At 29.7% G+C, this 22,178-nt stretch overlaps 3 protein-coding genes across 3 annotated transcripts; all 3 read left to right on the top strand.

The window, feature by feature from the left end:
- Window positions 1-710: 710 nt before the first annotated feature.
- On the top strand, window positions 711-6,422 carry LOC105145671 (Deubiquitinating apoptotic inhibitor). The gene is made up of 3 exons (XM_011055411.2): window positions 711-2,404; window positions 2,608-2,834; window positions 2,959-6,422. Exons 1-3 carry the CDS (start codon window positions 921-923, stop codon window positions 3,894-3,896), a joined length of 2,649 nt encoding a protein of 882 aa, XP_011053713.2. The 5' UTR covers window positions 711-920; the 3' UTR covers window positions 3,897-6,422.
- A 3,082-nt stretch (window positions 6,423-9,504) lies between these two features.
- Window positions 9,505-14,221, top strand: LOC105145672 (facilitated trehalose transporter Tret1). Its single transcript, XM_011055413.2, has 4 exons — window positions 9,505-9,579; window positions 9,807-10,078; window positions 10,506-10,930; window positions 13,591-14,221. Exons 1-4 carry the CDS (start codon window positions 9,549-9,551, stop codon window positions 14,213-14,215), a joined length of 1,353 nt encoding a protein of 450 aa, XP_011053715.1. The 5' UTR covers window positions 9,505-9,548; the 3' UTR covers window positions 14,216-14,221.
- A 2,536-nt stretch (window positions 14,222-16,757) lies between these two features.
- LOC105145696 (facilitated trehalose transporter Tret1) lies at window positions 16,758-20,749 on the top strand. Its single transcript, XM_011055456.2, has 3 exons — window positions 16,758-17,043; window positions 18,022-18,446; window positions 19,384-20,749. The coding sequence occupies exons 1-3, from the start codon at window positions 16,783-16,785 to the stop codon at window positions 20,048-20,050; spliced, it is 1,353 nt and encodes a 450-aa protein (XP_011053758.2). The 5' UTR covers window positions 16,758-16,782; the 3' UTR covers window positions 20,051-20,749.
- Window positions 20,750-22,178: the final 1,429 nt, after the last annotated feature.

Raw genomic sequence — 22,178 nt, 5'->3', positions numbered from 1 at the left:
AATATATTATTTTTATATATTTATTTCTTAATTTATTTTACTCAGATTTTAGTCCCGAAACACAATAGATGTAGGCCAATATTTATGACTGATATTCGTAGTCGGATCTTAATATTTAAGACCGTCTTAAGTAATGTCTTAAGATAGCAATACAGCTCTCTGATTGGTTCGTGACGTTTTTAAGACTATATTTTGTAAAAGTCTGTATTTGCGGCCTTTTCTTTCAATCATTTTTGTGCGTTATCCTAGTTACAATTTATTTACAATTTATTTTTAAGAATTTTTACATATTTTCCTTCTTATTGTTATATTTCATACTTTGCCATTTGAAATTTTTTACGTATTAAGATTTGCACTCTGAGTGCAATTGAATGCAAACCAAAGTGTTAATAAATAAATAATTTAATCCTTTTAATTATATTGGGTCATTTAAAAAGTATCCGCGGTTTTTGTCACTAGATGATGTTGACCATCAACACCATCTAGTGACAAAAAACCGCGGATACTTTTTAGATGACCCAATATAGTCTTTATTGTCATGACAATCTTAGAAAGGATTAAATTATTTATTAACAATATTAACACTGAAAATATGTAAACCGATTTGCACTTCAATTGCACCAGTTGCACTAAAAAGAATGCAATGAATACAAATCGCACTTTATTCCCTAGTCAATGTTCGGAGGCACGGAGGTCATAAATTGCAATGCATCTTCCCATCAGACTATTATCTCGATAGCACATGATTCATGCCGTAGTACTTGTTCTTTTTTTCCTTCTTTACGCTTTTTTATCATCATGGGATATATAATTTTGATTTTCTCAGGATTCATCGTCGATTGAAGGTTAATTATCCCGTCTTTAATAATTCTAGTTAGGATAAGTCGTGACAAAAATTCGAGTGCGATCGACCTGACGAGATGGATACCGAGCACGTACTGAAGAACGACATCGGGCATTATCTAAAATTGATAGTGTCTGGAGACAATGCAGCCGTTAGCGACGGCTGGCTGATGCTGCAGAATCTAGAGGACCGTGAATTCGGCCAGCTAATCGATTGCGAGGATACCTTGAGGGATATCCTTCGGGGTAAGATAGGGAACGTGTCGGAGGTGCCGAAAATCATGGCCTGGATGTCTGGACACATCACGGAGAAACGTTTCAATATCAATCCCATTTCGAACGACGTCGCCCTGTTGCTACAGAACACGAACATCGACGACATGTCGCATTTAACTGAGCTTCTCAACACATTGGCGGAGCACAGGGCATACCTGCCCCGGTCGGCGAATCACACAAAGCTCTGCGAGGCGATAGTCACAAGTTTGTCTTCCTTTCAAATGCCCTTGGAGCCAAAAAAAATATCTGAGTTTTATGACAACACTACTAAAATCCAGCATTTTCTCAAGGGACTGTGTTCAAACATAAAGAATGGCGAGCGTGACATTCTAATGTTTACTTGTCTCCAAACCTTGTACAATATTATATCTGACACAAACAGAAAGCAGGAGCCAGGCCCGGGACTCGCTACCATATTACAGCTTGTGGAAGCTTCCGTTATTCCACAGGCGGTAGATTGGATCTTATCTCAGTCCCATACTGATCATCAATTGATACAAGCCTTAAAAGTTCTGTGCAATTGGCTACCGAAATGGCTTGAAGATCGATTGAGCGTTTGGATTATGGAATTCATACGTGGTTTGGAGAAACAACAAAAGTATTCTACTCTTCTTGAACTTACAGAATCGTCGATAGATATACTAGTGTTAATGTGCAGCGTGTTGCTAGTGCCGGTAATCCGTCAAAATGCTTCCAATATTATATTTTACATCTTAAAGAGGCAAAGCTCATTGTCATTTGTTCAGAATGTAGTTAAAAGAATACCAGCGTTGATAAAAGATCTGATGAAGGAAGATTCAGATTCCAGTAAAGAGTGCATACAGAATTTGGTCGATATCATGAAAGTTTACAGCAAAAGATTTTCTACTTGTATGCCATGTGGAAATACAGAGAACTATCCTTATCCTGTATTACCACGAATGCATGTTGTTAAAGAACTCTGCAGAGAGCCCGTGTGGATAGACGAGACAAAAGAGTTTGAACCAATTGTGGAACCAGAAAGGCCATTGTCTGGAAAAGTTGGACTGTCCAACCTGGGAAATACTTGCTACATGAATAGTGTACTACAAGCCTTATTAATGACCAGACAATTCTGTCAAGAAGTATTGAATTATCGTTCTTTAAATGAATCGAGTAAAACACCCTTGCTGGAGAGACTTCAAAATTTGTTCGCATTACTATTATATTCTAAGAGAATATGTTTGGCACCGACTGAAATATTACGAGCATCGCGGCCAACGTACTTTTTGCCTGGACAGCAACAGGATAGCTCAGAATTTCTCTGGTTAGTATATTATTTTGGTTGTATCATTTTTTCTCAAAATTATCATTAAAAAATTCTATTTGTTACATCGATGTATAAATGCAAATTAGATATTAAAATTCATAAATGTATAAAATAGCAAAATTATATTTATTCTCTTTTTCTTTATATATAAATTTTTAACTACATATAACTTATAACTACTAATAAAACTTTTTTTGTAGTCATCTTCTGGATGTCCTACACGAGCAAGAAAAATCTGCCAATTCGAATTGTGGAGGGAATGATAGCGCAGCAACTCTTAAATGTAAAATTGAAAAGCAAGAAGATGATGTAACATTGCCGATGGAGCCAACAAAAAGTAGTATTAAACGTTGGACAACTGAAGAAGATCTAACAGAAGGCTTGGCTTTACAAAGGAAAACACAATCATTGGCGGATTTTACACGAGGTAATTTTCGTTTATGTATGATTGAATAAATTATAAACATGCTCCCGAAATCTCCCAATTTTACTGTTTATATTTACATCACAGTTAGGTGATACATTTCGTATTTTGAATGTTTTTGTAACAGGTGAAGAACTAGGACAACGGCTTAGCGATTCTCATTCGGATTCAACTGACAGCGGTATACAATCCGTAGGCGGTGAAGAAACAGGCACTTACACGTCTCTTGTACACAGAGTACTAGGTGGAGAGTGTCAGATCACTTATCAATGCGCACAATGTGACACTAGCTCTCGCAATACGGACAAATTTCGTGACCTGCAATTGTGTTTTCCCGAAGAGATACAGGAAAACCAAGAAGTTTCCGTTCAAGATCTCATTAACTATTATCTCACGCCGGAAAAACTTACGGGAGAGAACAAGTATCGATGCGACAAGTGTACGAAATTATGCGACGCGCAAAGGATCATTACGATCTTACAAGCACCCGCACATTTGATTTTAACGCTGAAACACTTCCGATATGATTTTGATTCTCGATTAAGGACAAAACTTCGGCATAAAGTAGTATATAATGATACTATACAATTACCAGTATCGGCGATACCATATACCGTAGCTGAAACGTATCACTTGTATGCTGCTGTCGTGCATTCTGGATATAGTATGGATTATGGACACTATTTCACGTATGCTTGTGATTCCAAGCAGAATTGGTATAAATTTAACGATAGTTTTGTAACCCAAACCACGTTTGAAGACTTCAAGAGCTTGAAACCTCCTGATACACCCTATATATTGTTCTATGAAAAGTCGGGAGCTCATGATGGGATCTACGAAGACGATAAGCCTGAATTATCGACTTTAAGTAAACGTTTACAGGAATTAGTAGCGAATGACACTACACATTATATAGAGGAGCTCAGACGTCGAGCGATAGCGTCACAGCGTAATCAACTTCCGACAAAACCTTTGAGACAGCATAACAATACCGATGATGATAATCCGCCACCCAGTAGTTGTCGCGGTGCAATCGACGTTCCGGCGAATCGCTTTCTTTATTGAAAGAAAGAATCTGTTACACACAAATCGCGATAAATCTTGCCAATTGCAAACACCTTTGTATTTGTTAAGTATTTTATATATATGTGTGTATGTGTGTGTGTATGTGTGTGTGTGTGTGTGTGTGTGTGTGTGTGTGTGTGTGTGTGTGTGTATATATATAAAATACTTATACATGTATGTATACATTAAAAAATCACACAACCACATTATATATAATCTGAGAAAAGTGTATTTTATGGTTCTATACCATATTGTATCGCTGTAGAAAATTTTATTAAGGATTGATATTAGATTTTACATCTTACATTTACCAAATGGAATATACATATATCACTATACATATACATCACTATTTTAACTCGACGACAGTTACGTTGTCTAGAAAATAGAAGCTATGCAAAACAGTGCGGAGTGTAATGATAATCAGGACTTGAATCTGTGCAAAACGGATATGTACATAAAACATAATAAATATACATGTGAGTGATAATTATACGAATGAACAAATAGGTTCATACATATATACGAAAGATGAAATACGTATTAAACTATAATAAACTGGTGTTTTTATTTATTAGTTACTGATAATGTATTATGTGTTCAGTATCTTTTCGAACTAGTTTGGTTGTTTTTAAATTTATGCGTCATTAAGAAGAATTATATACTGGAATATCTCGAGTTTTATTTTTATCATCACACTTTCATACAATTTTACAGTAATTGTGCGAGCGCGCGCGCGCGCGCGCGTGTGTGTACTTGATTAGTTCAGCTGTTATTCAGATCCAATAATCTCGATTCACAGTCTCGCGTAAAGGAACACCATAATGTCGCTTGCGCATTACTGTGTCTCTTGCTATATTTGAGTGTGTGAACACTACTAAATTATATTTCCTTAAATATATAACATTTCTCATTTTACCTCAACAAGTATATTAAATCTTTTCAAAGCACAATTATAATTTTATTACATGCAAAGTGTTAGTATACTAATTTTTTACATTATTTATATGATATATTATATTTTTCTTTATGTAATATTCGTCTTTATTTATTTAGTACATTTGGAAAAAGTTGTTTAGCAAGCATTTAAAGTACTATTTATATAATGAAAAAAAGGTTTCTGAAAATGTTGATTTTTTGTTTTCTTGAAGATACCTCGTTATTTGAATTATTTTATTAGAAATTATTAAGAAATATCAAGGGTGAGCAAATAACAAGTGCCTCACTCTACTACAAAATATTACAAAATTCTACTGATAAAAATTTTTTAATACGTATACTTTATCAATAGATATAATAATCCTGACACTTTATGTCGGTAAAATTTTGTGAAATTTTGTATGTGAACTTATAATAATCTATATATGAATTCTGTATAAAAATGAATTACTCTCGATAGTTAAGTAACACAAATTCTATAAGAATAAACTAGTTAATTATACATATACTATATAGAACATGTTGTGATGTCAATAAATAAAAATATCATGACATCGTTAACTTGAAAATCAATAACTTGAATGGATTTTATAATACTATGTCGTGAATTTTACATATTTATTAAAGGAAGTATCATTCGCGAAGTGTGCTTGTGTGAGTTACCAGTGTTGTTACGAAAATATTAAGAAAAAAATGAGATACGATCATCGGCTGTGGTTCTTTGTACATGTGTTGTGTTATTACAAAACAGTATTTACTAAGTACAACACATTACCTGATTTAATATTGTTATAATTGTTACATTGCAATCGCTTGTAAGCTTATTGGACGCACCTTATCGTAAAGAACGTAACTTATAAAATAAAATTAGTGTAATTAATAGGCATGTATACATATATGCATAAGTATATACGTCTTTTTATTATAACATAACATATGCGATGTTTGTCTAAATGTGCCACAACGAGCTTTTATTTATCGACTTGACTATCACTTACCCTCAAAGTTGTCAACCTTTACTAATTAATGAAGAGTCTGTTTTTTAAAGTAATAGTTGGACATACAATATTATACTTATACATGATGCGGTCATTTAAAAATTATAGCAAAATAAAAATTCTTTATGCTTCAGAATTACAAAAGTTGGAAGAATATATTTGTTGTTATTTTATAAATAGTTTATATTTTAATTATAAGGATATTGCGCGATATTCCAAACTCTCCGTAAATCTGTGATAACTTTTTACTATCGAATTAACAATATTAATTTTTTAAACTTATTGAAACGGATACACGGATGGTTTAGTTTAATTTATAATTAAAAATATATGCATAATATATACTGTAGAGCTTGTGTTAAGACTGCAATGCTTTAGTAAGTATAGTCAATGTTATGTAACATTGGAATAATTAAATTTATGTTTGTAAAAGAGAAAATAAAGGTTCATTTATTGTCAATGTCAACTAATATTAATATTGTGCTAATATTAATACATATTAAATATTTAACACTATTTAAAATATAATTCGCTGAAAGATTAATGTAAGCTTATTAATTATAATAAATTTCTTAAAAATGTTACAAAATTGTATTGTTTTTTGTTGACATTCTGTTGTTTGTTTTTTTTTAAATCTATATATTATATATATCTTTATATATATATATTTATAATTTCTTGATACAGATACGAGACATTCTGATGTAATGATACGATAAAAAGAAGTCATTGAATAATATTGTGCTTTTATTAGTATTTTGTTTTATATATATATATATACATCATATAAAATATTTAAAGTGTACCTAGGTAGCAAACTGTAGTCATTTTGACATCGATAGTTAATCATTTTGAATTGTTGATGTCATATGATCTACTTAAGATGTAATAATGATGTTATCTTTTTTACCAATTAATGACGTTATTTATTTATGACGTATTTATAGTGTCATACTTATTGATGTCAGATAAATGACTAGTCGATGACATATTGATAATGTTATTGATCAGTTAATAATGTCATTTATTTACGTCATTAATAATACGAAAATAATGACGTATTTTCGATGTTGATTTATTTGTTATGCAGCTATGACAAATCCACATCATTTTTTACGATGATAAAATGTTATATTCATTAAGAACAATTAATTAAGTTGACCAATTAATTACGTTAAATAAACAATATCTTGCTACCAAGGTAAATTTACACAATTAGTGTACAACACGATATTTAATGATCAAAAAAAGATCATATTACTTTTTTTTAATTTTTATTATATATATATATATATATATATATATATATATATATATATATAGAGTGTCCCGAAATTCTTTGCCAAGTGCTCTTGTGTGAAGCAGACTGAATTGAGTCGAAAAACCCTCCACAATTTTCGCAATAGGTAACAGGATATTAATTATTAAAAATCGCTGAATATTGATTTTCAATAATTTTTTACTTAAATACTATCAACTTTACAGAAAAGCAGCGAGAGATAAGAATTATTTATTTTCTTCTCATAAAGTTCTGAAAATTTTTTCAGAATTTTTTGATATCGTATTTTCTCATGTTGGTAAAAATCTAAAAATAGTCGCTAATAAGAAAATGTAATACTAAAAAGTTGATAAAAAAATTCTGAAAAAATTTTTGAAGTTTTATGGGGAAAAAACAATTTTTGTCTCTTGTAGTTTTTCTGTAAAGTTGATAGTATTTGAGAAAAAAAATTATTAGAATGGAATATTCTATTCGGAGACTAATATTCGGTAATTTTTAATAATATCTTGTTAATAACTATTGCGAAAATTGCAAATGATATAGGACTTTTCGATTGAGTTTAGTCCGCTGTATTTATACAAGAGCGCTTGGCAAAAAATTTTGGGACACTGTGTATATACATATATGTTTTGTGTGTGTGTGTGTGTGTGTGTGTGTGTGTGTGTGTGTGTGTGTGTGTGTGTGTGTGTGTGTGTGTGTGTGTGTGTGTGTGTGTGTGTGTGTGTGTGTGTGTGTGTGTGTGTGTGTGTGTGTGTGTGTAGTATACATATATATATCAGAATTTAAAAAAAATAACGCGTTACCGTTATAGTTAATTTTTAAAGTTAAAAATAAGAAGTTTTTGTAATAACGTGGATCCAGATATGGTGAACGCTAAAGTCACGTTCTTAAAGTAAAGTCCTTTTCTTAATTAGTTGTTAAAAAGAAGATAACGTGACCTTAGCATTCACTGTATTTAGGTAAACAATAGTATTGCAAAAATTTCCTATTAACTCGATATCGTTACTTGAAAAAATAACGAATCACTTTCGGGAAATTGTTGAGTTTAGCTTCCATACGGTATTGATAAAATTAGGTTCCTTCAATGCGTTTTTGCACAAAAAACAACCGAATTTGATAGAAACAATCATTGGAAATTAAATTCAACAATTATTGAATTTAAATTAAATATTGTTTTTAACTTTAATGTCATTATTAAACATGTATATTTCAAGATTTACTTTCAGTACTGAAAATCCGTTGTATATATAAATTATAGATTAATTATATAATAGTAATATAAATTATAGATTTTCAACACTGATAATAGTAATTACCGGAATGGAGTCTAAGATATAAAATATAAAATATTTTAAGAAATATATAGAAATGAGAAAGTAAACATTTTATAATTATATTTATTACAAATGATAACCGTTTATTATATATAATACAATGTTAAATTGTAAATATATACTATACTTACACAAGCATTTAAAAACATTTTAAGTATTTCGCTCATTTGTTACAACGATGACAAAACTAGAAGTTTCTAAGGACACAAAAGTGAAACGTCTTTCAGCGCCAGCAATATCGAAATATGATCCAATAAAAATTAAAGTAACCGTAAAAGTAGCGACTGAATCGTTATCATTACTGCAAAAATGTAACAACGTTACTGTTAAAGACAAAAAAGGTAACGATTGTTATAAAAAAATAATAAAAAAAGTAACTGCGTTACAAATAATAACGCGTTATTTTCCAACTCTGATAATGTTTTATATATATATATATATATATATATATATATATATATATAAAATATATATGATTTTTAGATTTTATCAAAAGATAATGACCGATATTGACTGTCGGTTCTTGTATTTAAAACTACCTTAAGTACAATCTTAAGATGTTATAAATAATTTACATATCTGTAATCACAGGTCGGTATTCTTATTGTGTGTCGGTTTTTATATTTAAAATTATCTTAAGTACAGTCTTAAGATATTATAAATTAATCACAGAGCCATATTAGCATCTTAAGACATTTGTAATTCATTTTTATTTCCAAACTATCGTATGTAATATCTTAAGATGTTAATACACCTTTTTAGTTCATAAAATTTTAAGATTGTATTTAAGACAGTCTTAAATATAAGAATCGATTATGAATACCGGCTTATAAATTTCTGCCAAAGAGCCATATTAATGAATATATCAGCTAAAGATATAATAAAATAATTTTCCTGACAATTTCATAAAATTTAATAAATATTAGGACATTAATATTTATGCAGTTTATTATTTCGTTTGCTAATGGCAAACGTGATATTAATTTCTTGAAACGCTTTAGATAAAGCTGATAAGATATTATCTACATCTAAATAAGAATTTATTCATCGTTATAACTCAATCATTTGATATTTGAACGCGATACACGGTGGTAGCAAAAACATGAAGAAAGTATATCTCGCTGCTATAGCAGGTACGACATTGGGAGTAAAATTTTATCAGAAATTTTTATATTTTATTATGCCAACTTTAAATTAAAATATTTCTTTAGCTGTAGAAACAAACTTAGAATTAAAAGAATTGTGCGAGTGAAATTAACGAATAGAGAATAATTTTTCAAATGAAATCTATAAAGAATCTTTATAAATAAAATTTGTGATATATTAAAACTTAATTCTTCGAAACCTTTTATTTTGATAGGAAATCTAGGTTCGTTGTCAGTGGGTTTAAATATGGGATGGTCATCGCCATCCGTGCCTTTATTAATAAATGGTGATAATGCTGGATATCCCGTGCGTTTGAACTTGGAAGAAATCTCTTGGGTGTCATCTTTACTTACTCTTGGTGCCATCCCGGGTTGCATTATTTCTGCATTAACAGTGAATATCATCGGCAGAAAGAACACCATGCTATTTTCAGCTGTGCCTGCGGTAATTGGCTGGTTGCTGATAATTTTCGCAACATCATCGACGGTAATAGCTATATTGAGTGTAACAGCCGAGTATTTTTTTAGAAAATGTATAAAAGTATTAAAAGTTAAAATTTAAAATATTCGTGAGCTATAAGTATTCTACATTGAATTATAAATATTCCTGATTCTTCTTATCTTTCAAATAAAGTTCTTCTAAGTTTTTTCAATTTCTTGAAGACTTACTTTATAGAAATATGCACATTTTAAAAGTACATTTAAATTATATATAACTCTAGCTTTTGCTAGCATAATCTATTTTCCTTGGATCTCTTTGAATATTTCGCGACTTTCAGTTTAAATTCCAGACTCTTTTGCGACTTTATTTCGCTGTAATATGAAATCAAACTTAAAATCTCGATCTTTAATTAACAAGAAATGTTTTTCTTCTTAGCAAAGTCTTCTTTTGATAAGTTTTATTTGCTTCGCAGGATCTATACATATCGAGGTTTTTATCCGGACTGGCTATGGGCATGCATATTTCAATCATGCCGATATATTTGGGCGAGATTTCGCCAGCAAAAATTCGCGGTTATTTGGGATCCATGCTGATAGTCGCTATGAAACTTGGTGTTTTGATTGAGTTCACGATAGGTTCGTTTCTTTCGGTGAAAAATCTCGCTCTCATCTCTTTGGCGGCACCTTGTCTGTTCGTGGTCAGTTTTATCTGGTTACCAGAATCTCCGTACTATTTGATACGCTGCGATGCCAAGGAGAAAGCTATAAACTCTCTTGTTCAATTGAGAGGCAAAAAGGATGTTTATAAGGAGGCAGATACCATTGAGCAATCTGTAAAAGCCGATTTGGCTAACAAGGCTGGTCTTCGTGAACTCCTATTTATACAGGGAAATCGCAGGTAAGGCGTCACATTTCGATCTGTCATTATTAGGTATGTTTTTTGTGGCTGAATTATTAGGTGTTGGAATTAATTCGTAGCGTTTTACAAGTGATGGGAAGTACTTTCATTAATGTATTTTTTAATGCTCATGTGAAATAAATAACATTCTTTCATTAAAAAACGCTACGAATTAATTCCAACACCTAATATAATATATGAGTATACTAGTAATAATATTTGAAATTTAAAGAGATAGGAATATGTTCGATATTTAGCGAAAGCAAGAAAGAGAATTCTAGTACAGTCTAGTACAGGAGACAAAAAACAGATCTAATGTATCAGTAATTCTTATAGTAAGCCAAAAACTTGTAGAGATAAATTTTGAGCAGTATATGTTATCAATTTCTGTTGACAGTAAGATATCAAACTTTATACAGATGATTAAGTCTGGAAAGTGTAATATATCTGACGATCTCGGCAAATTGCCGGAAATCCCCAGCATAAAACTGATAGGAAACGATAGGAATCTATATATATATCTGCCAAAAATCTTATCATTTATCTATATTGTTTCACTTTTTATATTCCAAAAAAAATCGTTTTTTATCATTATCGTTTTTTATCATTATCTGAAAACCGATTTAATCCAGTTGGAAAACAATAGAAATCTTATTTTATATTCTTTTACAAATTTATTATTCTTTACAATTTTGAAAGAAAATTTAAATTGTTAATAATTTATTAACAGATGATTCAAAATTTATTTTATAAAATTATAACAGAAACCATTTTGTAATCGATCATATAATCGTAACAACGAACGTTGCGATATTTTTTCATCATTTTTAGGGATTTTATTTAGAGGGGATTATTAAAACGTTTCATAATGATTGTGTTGAAAATCCGACAATTATCGGCGCGCAATCACATTTAGAACAAAAAAATTGATTAAATATATTCGTAACATCTAACTTTGACCGTTCGGTATTCTTTACTTTCGATTTATTCATACATGATCGTTCTTCTTATAATGTTTTTCCTATCATCATATTATTACGATTTATAAAAATTGTTTTTACTTATCGTGTATGAATGTTAATTCAAAATATATCTTACATGTCTTATCATAAAGTTAAACAACGGGAATTAGTAAACGAGCATTACGCGATCTTGTCATCAAATGAATCGGAGTTCTATTTCTCATAAGTAGAATCATACAGAATAGGATAAAAAATATAGCGTTCTGAGATTCTTCATAATTTCTTGAATACGAATTCTCAAATTAAATTCGAAAACGATAGTAAACAAGAGATGTATTTCGAGTTTCTAATTCTGCAACAAAAATTAATTCAGAATAATTCCTGGAAGTTATATGTATAAAAGTTATATATATAAAAGTTATATGTATTTATAAAAGTTATATGTATAAAAATGTATTAATATGTATAATAGCATCTGAAATATTAATACCAAAACTCAATAAATTTCTGTATATTCATAATTATTTATTTATGAAGAAAAATATTAATATAACATGTAAAGTAGTTATGAAAAAAAAAAAAAAAAAAAACGATGAAGAATTATTTGTGGATTTATGATTTTGTTACGCAACTACGTTTCTGAGCTATGAAAAGAATATTGAATAAGAAACGATAATGTAATAAATAAGATAATTATGAAAGAAAATGATAGCAAATTGTTTTCTTTCATAATTTTTACTTACGATATTCTTTTGCTAATTTTCGATTCATAAGTAACTGTGAGTAAAAATGACTGAATTATTTCCTATCGTTTCTTTTGATCTTTTTTTAATAGGGATATGACAATTAATGTTTGTTTGCCATGCTATGTATAGCCTACTGAAAAAAATCACGTTAGACAGTTGCATGATGAAATTATGTAATTAAAACATGTATATCACGTAACGTATTGTTCCAAATCAGTTCGTGATGTTAAAATTATGTATTTTGAAGAGTCACATGATGATATATTCTTTTTTCTCCTATTTCTATCATTCAATTCTTTAAAATTTGATAACTATAAAATCACATGATGGACAAAATTATTTCTAATATTATGTGATTTTTCAAATTACATCGTTTAAAAAAATCATGTACTGATTTGGAACAATCCGTTACGTGATTTACATGTTTTAATTACATGATTTCATCATGTAACGTTGTGACATGATTTTTTTCAGTAGGGATGCCAGCGGATTTGCGGAAGAAATGAGCAGGATTTGCAGCTCTTGCTTGGTTTCTACTGTCAATCTGCCGTTATTACCCACGCAGATTCTGCTTTCTGCTATCAATCTACTAGTATATAACATGTCAACAGACTCTGTCGATAGATTCTGAACTTAATGCGGACACAGATTGCTATGGATCTGCAGTAGGAGTCTAATTAAATTTGCTGCCAATCTTCCAGCAAACTGTTTGCGGTTATATTCGCGAATTAATATGAAACTTTCGATTTTTTTTTACCGTGACTTTACAAATAAATATTAGATTATATTAGTAAAATATTAGATAAATATTAAAAAATTTTAGTATTAATAATCTTTAAGAAATTCGGAGTTATAATAACTTTTAATAAAGTTAAAATTATTGTTTTAATGTACAGAATTAATGATTAACTGGATTAATTTAACTGATAAATTCGATTGAATAATTTTGTAGAGCCTTAACAACATTGGTATGTCTGGTGACATTTCAACAGTTGAGTGGCTCTCAAGCTCTGTTGCAGTACGCTCAAATAATTTTCGATAAGATGAACAGTAATATGGAAGGCAAATACTTGACTATAATACTGGGCATCATACAACTAGTCTGCACGATTATCTGCATGATTATCACTGATTGCAGTGGCAGGAAGTTATTGTTGACGATCTCCGCTGTCGGTACGATGTGCTCCACTGCCATAATCGCAATATATTTTCATCTTCAATACAATCACGTGGATATCAGCAATATAACATGGTTACCCGCTACAGGCGTGATCTTATTCATAGTCATGTATAGCCTCGGTTTGTCAGTGTTACCGTTCACCATGGCCGGCGAATTATTTTCCATGAACGTGAAGGCCCTCGGCAATATGATAGGTATGATGACGATGACAATCGTAGCGTTTGTCGTGACGAATTTATATCTGATCATAAGTGAAAGTGCCGGGATGCACACGCCGTTCTGGATATTTGCCGCGTGCTGTTTTGTCGCTGCTATATTCACGTTTTTCTACGTACCTGAAACTAAAGGCAAGACGTTGGAAGAAATACAGAAAAAACTGCATAATCCGTCGAAATGAAAAGAATTTGAGAATGAACATATCGATCTTCTCTTGATAAATATTTGAAGAATATTAATTTACAAAATATTCGCGTTTTATCGACGAAAACAAGATTGAAAAATCTTTCCAGATCATAAAATGTAATAGAGGCTTAATAATGGATAGTTTTTAAACTATAGTGTACCAAAGATATAAAACAGAACATTTGGTGCTGTAGAGTCAACTTAAGAAATCTCATTTTTATGTAATCCTATAAAAAAACTAACGGAATTAGATCTGACAAACATTATTGAAACATAAAGCAAATATATATATATATATATATATATATATATATATGTATATATGTAAATGATACATGAATGAGTAAAAACACATTTACAATAATTTTTTTTATAGTTAATGATAGCTAATTCTATGAGAATAAGCTGATAATTTATACATATACATATACATATAATATGTTATTGATATTATAAATTAAGATTCGTCATGACATTGATAAATCGAACAAATTTTATAATACCATGCCGAGAGAGTTTTATATATTTATTGAAATCAATATCATCTGTGAAGTGTTTGTGTAAAGATATAATTAATGTTATATAACGTTGAAATAATAATTAATTATATAATATATTGATAAAAGAGAAAAGAAAGGTCTATTTATTATCAATGTCTATTAATATTAAAATTGCGTTAATATTAATAAAATTAAATATTGAATATTTTAATCAAAATATAATTCATGCCAAAAAATACATGAGTGTATTATAATAAATATGATTATAAATGTGATTATAATAAATAAATAATTTCTTAAAAATATTTTTACAATTTAATTATGCTGTTTTTGTTGATACTTTGCTGCTGTTTATTTATCTTTTCTATCTATTATATCGATAATCTTTTATGATAGATGAAATATTCTGATGAGATAATATGATAAAAAAGAAACCAAAACAGTAATATTATACAGTGTTAAAAAAAAGCGTAATCAAATTTTAGGAATATATAGTACTCGTGAATATAAATTAAAAAATCTTAATTAGCAGAACTATTTATTTCCAAGTTATAAAGAATTTTCTACTTTTTTACACACATTCGTACATTCGTCCTTCATGAGCTTCTAAGCTCGTTACTTATTGATAACAGTTTTTAATTCTCCGTCAATGTTATTCATCCACAAACGTTTGCCTTATCGTTGACAGTGTTTGGTTCGACATATAAACTGTATACTCTTGTCAACAATACGAGATAAAATGGAATCCTGGAATCTTTGAACGTGTTTGATCTTCAATGAAAAGATGTGCCGAATTGTGTGTTTAAATGAACGGAAGGAAGCACATTGAATATCTGCTGTATATATAATGAAATTTATTTTTTATATATAATTATATATAATTATATAAAATTATAATTATATAAAATTGGCATATTTTATATAATTATATGTATAATTATACATATAATATGTCCATTATAGAACATTTTTTCTTGGGTGGTTTTTGGATTTCTGCTTATTAAGACTTTTTGATTTATTTTCACAATTATTACGTATTCCTAAAGTTTAGTATCACCTTTTTTGAACACCTTACATAATTCTTTTGTCAGTACAGATACAATAATATTTTTATTAGTATTTTGCAATAAAAATTACGTACATAACATATAAGATATTTAAAGTATAAATTTGAATTATACATATGATATTTGATAATTAAGATTATGTAAAAATTTTCTAAATTGTCAGACAAGATACGTGTAAACGTTTAAAAAATGTCTTTTTTAAATAGATGTAATAAAGTGTTTTTCTGATTACTTTATAAAACGTTTCAAAAATTTTAGGACATTAATATTCCCCTTTTTACATATCGTCTGACGATTATAATTTTATATCTATCTCTTGAAATGCTTTAGATGAAACTGATATTATATTATCTGCATCACTTGAATAAAAATACTGTATTCATCGTTACAAATTCATTCATTTATTATTTGTACACGACGGTAGGTGATTGTAGTGAAAACATGAAGAAATTATATCTCGCTGCTGCAGCAGGTATGTATATATTGGGATAATTGCAGAATAGAAAGACATCTCGACAGCATTGTGCTGAATATTTATTTAATTATTATGTAAAATAAATTAAGCGTTTTTTTATAATTGAAATTTGTTTAAATTATTTTTATTTAATACGTTTAAATATTCCTATTCAATTTGTTTGCTAATTGATTAATTTTGATAATCATTAATGAAAATAAAAATCGGAGCATAAATTGAACATAATGGGAAAGTAACAGAAGCGTAAATGAAACTTCTAGGAGACGAAAATTGGAACAATGAAACATAAAAGAAGCATTTTTTTTTCTTCTTTTGCATTTTGATGTTTCAATTGTTTTTTCTAGAAGTTTTATTTACGCTTCTGTTACTCTCCCATTATATTCGGCTTACGCTCTGATTTTTGTGTTCATCAGGATGCTTGAGATTCTTTGTGAAATTGTCTTCTTTTGCCTAATTAATAAAACATATGATATATATTAAAACTTGTTTAAACCCTATTATTTTAATAGGAAATTTAGGTATGCTGTCAGTGGCCTTATTTGTCGGTTGGGCATCGCCATCTTTGCCTTTATTGCTACATGGTGGTGATGCTGAATATCCTGTACGTTTAAACGTAGAAGAAGCCTCTTGGGTGACAGCTTTACTTAGTATTGGTGCCGCCGCAGGTAGCATTATTTCTGCATTGATTGTGAATATCATCGGCAGGAAGAAGACCATGTTATTTACGGTTGTGCCCTCAATAATTGCCTGGTTGTTAATAGTCTTCGCAACATCATCGTGGGTAATTTAATATGCAATGTTCATTAAATATATCCAAGTACTTTTTACAAAATGATATGTTGGATGTACAAAAACATTGAAAGTTAAAATTTAAAATATTCGTGAGATTTCAGTTCTATACTGGATCATAATTCAACTAGAAAGGATTAGTCGATTGATATCGATCAATGTTGAATCAGCGTTGATTCGGAATTGGTTAATCACTCATTTCTGGGAATATTTATAATTACGTGATTCTTCTAGTCTTTCAAGAAAAGTTTTTTCAATTTTTTAAAAATTTCTTGAAATTTGGGAGAACATTTTAAAGATACATTTAGGTACACTCTATAGTTTTTTTAACAATATAATCTACATTTCTTGAACCTCTTTGAATATCTCGCGACTTTCGGTTTAAGTTCCACACTTTATTACTTTATTACACGCTGTAATTCTAACGCGAAAATTATTTGAAAATTATTTTTACAATTATAATAATAAGCTTGCACTTTACAAATGATTATAGCGTTTGATTCCACTGTAAGAAAAATTTCTAGAGAGAATCAATTGATATTATAAAATAAGTATATTTAAAATATATAAAAATATGTAATTACGCAAACTCTAAATGCTATTTAAAAAAAAACCTACTATAGTTCTCATTTGGACAATATTTAGATAATATGAGTATTTATTATATATCTATTTTAATTTCTTAATTAAATCCACAAAAAAGCGATATTATGGACTTTGGAAACTGTATAAAAGCAAATAAATAAGCAAAGCTTATAAATAAATATAAAAATATAAATATAAATATATATAAAAAGATATGTGCTTACAAATCTCATATATAAACAAATATACATGATAAGTTTTTGTGTAATATTATTCTATTAAAAAAAGAGATCATGGTATCTTCTTGAATCCGGAAGATAAAGTTGCTCGAAGTAAATGATCGATTTTGTCTGTTCAATCTTTTTATTTTTCTGTCATTTCACAGGAGCTATACATATCGAGATTTATATCCGGACTAGCTGTGGGCATTATTTCTATGTCCACATCGATGTATGTGAGCGAGATTTCGCCGGCTGACATTCGCGGCAATTTGGGATCTATACTGGCAGTCGCTGGGAAACTCGGTATTTTGATCGAGTTCACGATAGGTTCATTTCTTTCAGTGAGAAATCTCGCTCTCGTCTCTTTGGCGGGACCATGTCTGTTTTTGGTCACTTTTATCTGGCTACCGGAATCCCCATATCACTTGATGCGTTGCAACACCAAGCAAAAAGCCATAAACTCTCTTATTCAATTGAGAGGCAAAGAGGATGTTTACAAGGAGGCAGACAGTATTGAGCAATTCGTAAAAGACGATTTGGCTAATAAAGCTAGTATCCATGAACTCCTATTTATACCAGGAAATCGCAGGTAAGAAGTCAAATTTCTGAAGAAAAAAATTTCTGTTTGTTGTTTTATCAACATAAATTAATAAAATTTTAATTCACAAATCACAAAAACTTTCAAAGATTTCCTGTTACCACGAATAAAAATTAGATATTGGATTTAAAAAGATTTACAAATAAGTATTATGTATAAGTCATTTTTTATGTTTGTATAAAATAATTGTATTGTAATCGTTGGAGAACATTAAAAAATTCTATTGTTAATAATTTCTTGTGTGTTGTGTGTGTGTGTGTGTGTGTGTGTGTGTGTGTGTGTGTGCGCGCGCGCGTGTGTACAGGGTGTATAAAAAGTCCCGGACTCGTCAAATATCTTAAAAAATAAGCATTTTTGAGAAAAATGTTTGAGACAAAAGTTATAGAGTTTAAAAAGATCTATTCATTGATCACATTCGTTTGACCTTGGATGGCATCGTCAAGATTATGTCAAGGTCAAATCGATTTTTTTTAATACCTTATTTTTGATGCCAGAATCTGATAGCTGTCAAGAACTCTTCAAAACGCTATTATAAAATTATTTATCATTAAATACTTTTCAAGTTACAAAGTTTGGAAGTTTCATCGATATTAGCATTATCTAACGTGTCTAACCGACGCGAAATAGATGTTTTTAAACCCTGTAACTTTTGTTTAAAATTTTCTCAAAAATGCTTACTTTTCAAGATATTTGAAGGGTCCAGGATTTTTTGTTCATTCTGTCTGTGTGTGTGTGTGTATATATATATATACACACAGACAGAATGAACAAAAAATCCTGGACCCTTCAAATATATATATATATATACACACACACACACACACACACACACACACACACACACACAGTGTTTAGAGTTATAACAACTTTTAAAACATTTTGATAATAGAACGATCTAATCGATAAATTTGCTCGAATAATATTGCAGAGCCCTAATAACGTTGCTGTGCCTGTCCTTAGTTCAACAGTTGAGCGGTTCTCAAGCCGTAATGCAGTATGCTCAATTAATATTTGATGAGATGGATGGTAATCTAGAGGGTAAATACTTGACTATGATATTGGGCGCCATGCAACTAATTTGCGCGATCGTCATCATGTTCATCACCGATTGTAGCGGCAGGAAGTCATGGCTGATGATCTCCACTATCGGTTCTGCATGCTCTACCGCTATGGTTGCGACATACTTTCATCTTCAGTACCATCACATGGATACCAGCAATATAACATGGTTGCCCGCCATTGGCGTGATCTTATATAGAATCATGTTTAGTCTGGGTTTGGGGGTGTTACCGTTCACTATGGGCGGCGAATTGTTTCCCATGAACGTAAAGGCCTTCGGCATTATGATAGGCACAATGACGATTCATATCACAGCCTTTGTCATCGAGAGTCTGTATCTGATTGTAAGCGAAAGTGCCGGTATGCATACGCCATTCTGGATATTCACCATGTGCAGCCTTGCTGGTGCCTTATTCACAATTTTCTATGTACCTGAAACCAAAGGCAGGACGCTAGAGCAGATACAGAAGAAATTGCACGGCTCATCGAAACAAGAAGAACTCAAGAATGAAGTACTTTCACGTGTCACTACTTGATATGTAAATATTGATTTGCGAAATATTCGCCTTTTAATCGAGAAAAAGTTTTTGAGGTCGATTTACATTGAAAAAATACTAAATTTTTATAAATATTTGATTTAATAGTTACAAGTATCTAAATATTTACTGAATGTAACACATATACTCGTATTTATTTAATATGAAAGCTATTAATTTAATTTTAAATTATTTTTTATTGAGTAAATATTTATTTACTGTAAGTATATGTTCAGAGTACTATTCAAAGAAATATATATTAAGATTTAGTATATTTTTTTCAGTCTACACTTGTTTCTACAATTTTTTCTTTCTCACATAGAGTTTTACTGAGATATTAAATTTTCTGCCTTGACGATGTCAAATATATAAAGCCACGGCAGTGTCGCTGCGCTTGGCTTAGCCGAGACACTAGCGTGTCTCCAGATTTATAAAGATGCCTTTTCATGCCGACGCTCGACGCTCATTTTTGGCATCAAAATAAGTCACGTGATAGAAATTGATGAATATTAATCGTCAATTTTGAAATTCACGTGACTTATTTCGACGCTGAAAATGAGCGTCAAGCGTCAGCATAAAAAGGCACCTTAATTTATAATTTATAGCTATTGTACAAAATGTAGTTTATAAAAAAAATTTGTGTGATATATTTAATTAACAAATATTTGTTATGTGCGTTATTGTAAAAAAAAAAAATAATATTCATGTTATGCAAAATGCGCAATGAATCTTATAATATCTAATTAGATGTACAAATTGTTATTTACATATTGCTTTTATTATTTTAACATTGATGATTGCCGATAAAATTGACATCATTATTCTTCAGTTTGTGTGAAAGTATTTTTACTAAATAAGTTTTATTAAAATTGGTGTGTAATTATTTAATAGTTCCTTGTTAGATGTAAATTTTATTATATCAATTTTAAATAAAAATGTTTCTTTAGCTTTATAAATAAAAATATCTTAGAATTAAAAGAATTTCGTAAATAAAGAAAAATCTTTGCAAATATACTCTATAAAAAATCTTTATGAATCAAATTTGTAATGAATATCTCTCTTTTCTTCTATCTAATTTATGAAATTACTGATATATATTAAATCCTCTTCCAAATTTCTTCAAATTATTTTTATAGGATATCTAGGAATGGACTTATTATGTGTCGGTTGGGCATTATCATCATACATTTATTGATAAATGGTGCTCGAGCATCTCGTGCGTTTAAATTTGAAAGGAATCTCTTAGATAAACATTTTTACTCTATATCGGTGCTATGGTAGGTTGCTTTTATTTCTGCATTGATGGTGAATATCATTGGCAGAGAAAAACACTACATTATTTACGACAGCAATTAATTGCTAATAACCTTTACAATATCGTCGGTAATTTAATAATTGTTACATTTGCTAAGTATAATTGAATACTTTCTACAAAACAATAAATTGGGTGTGTAAAAGCATTGAAAGTTAAAACATTCATGAGATAATATAGTTTTATATTAGATCATAACTCTTCCGTTTCAAAGTTTTTCCAAGCTTTTCAAAATTTCTTAAAGTTTGAGAGTACATTACAAAAGTACATTTAGATTACACTCTATTGTGCACTCTAGCTCTTAACGGCATAATCTACTTTCCTTTGGACTTCTTTGAGTGTTTCACAACTTTCTGTTTAAATTACAAACTTTATCTTGCTGTAATATGCAATCAAACCTGTAAGCGAGATAGTCGATCTTTAATCGACAAGAAATAGTTTCCTTCCTAGCGAACAAAGCTCTTTGTTCAATAAGCTAATATATTAGATAAATTAGTTAATTACAGATGTAATAAAATTAAAGGAAACAGTGCTTTTAACACAAAAATTATTTGAAAATTGTTAATTATAATTAGCTTATTACATAATGGATGACTACACTTGTTTTACTATATGAAGTTTTATAGAGAATCAATTGATATCGCAAAATATTAGAAATACAATATATAATTGCGCAAACTGAACGTTATTTGAAAAAAATAAAATAAAATAAAAAATACTATATATTTCATGTAATCAATATAAATTTATTAAGATACGTAAGTATATGAAATTTCTATAAAAATCTATTTTGAATTAAACTCACAAAGATGTATG

The sequence above is a fragment of the Acromyrmex echinatior genome, chromosome 15 (assembly GCF_024713525.1).
Source record: "Acromyrmex echinatior isolate Ae372 chromosome 15, ASM2471352v2, whole genome shotgun sequence".
Classification (NCBI taxonomy): Eukaryota; Metazoa; Arthropoda; class Insecta; order Hymenoptera; family Formicidae; genus Acromyrmex; species Acromyrmex echinatior.
The sequence above is the reverse complement of the archived record's forward strand: the minus strand, read 5'-3'. Positions and strand labels throughout refer to the sequence as shown.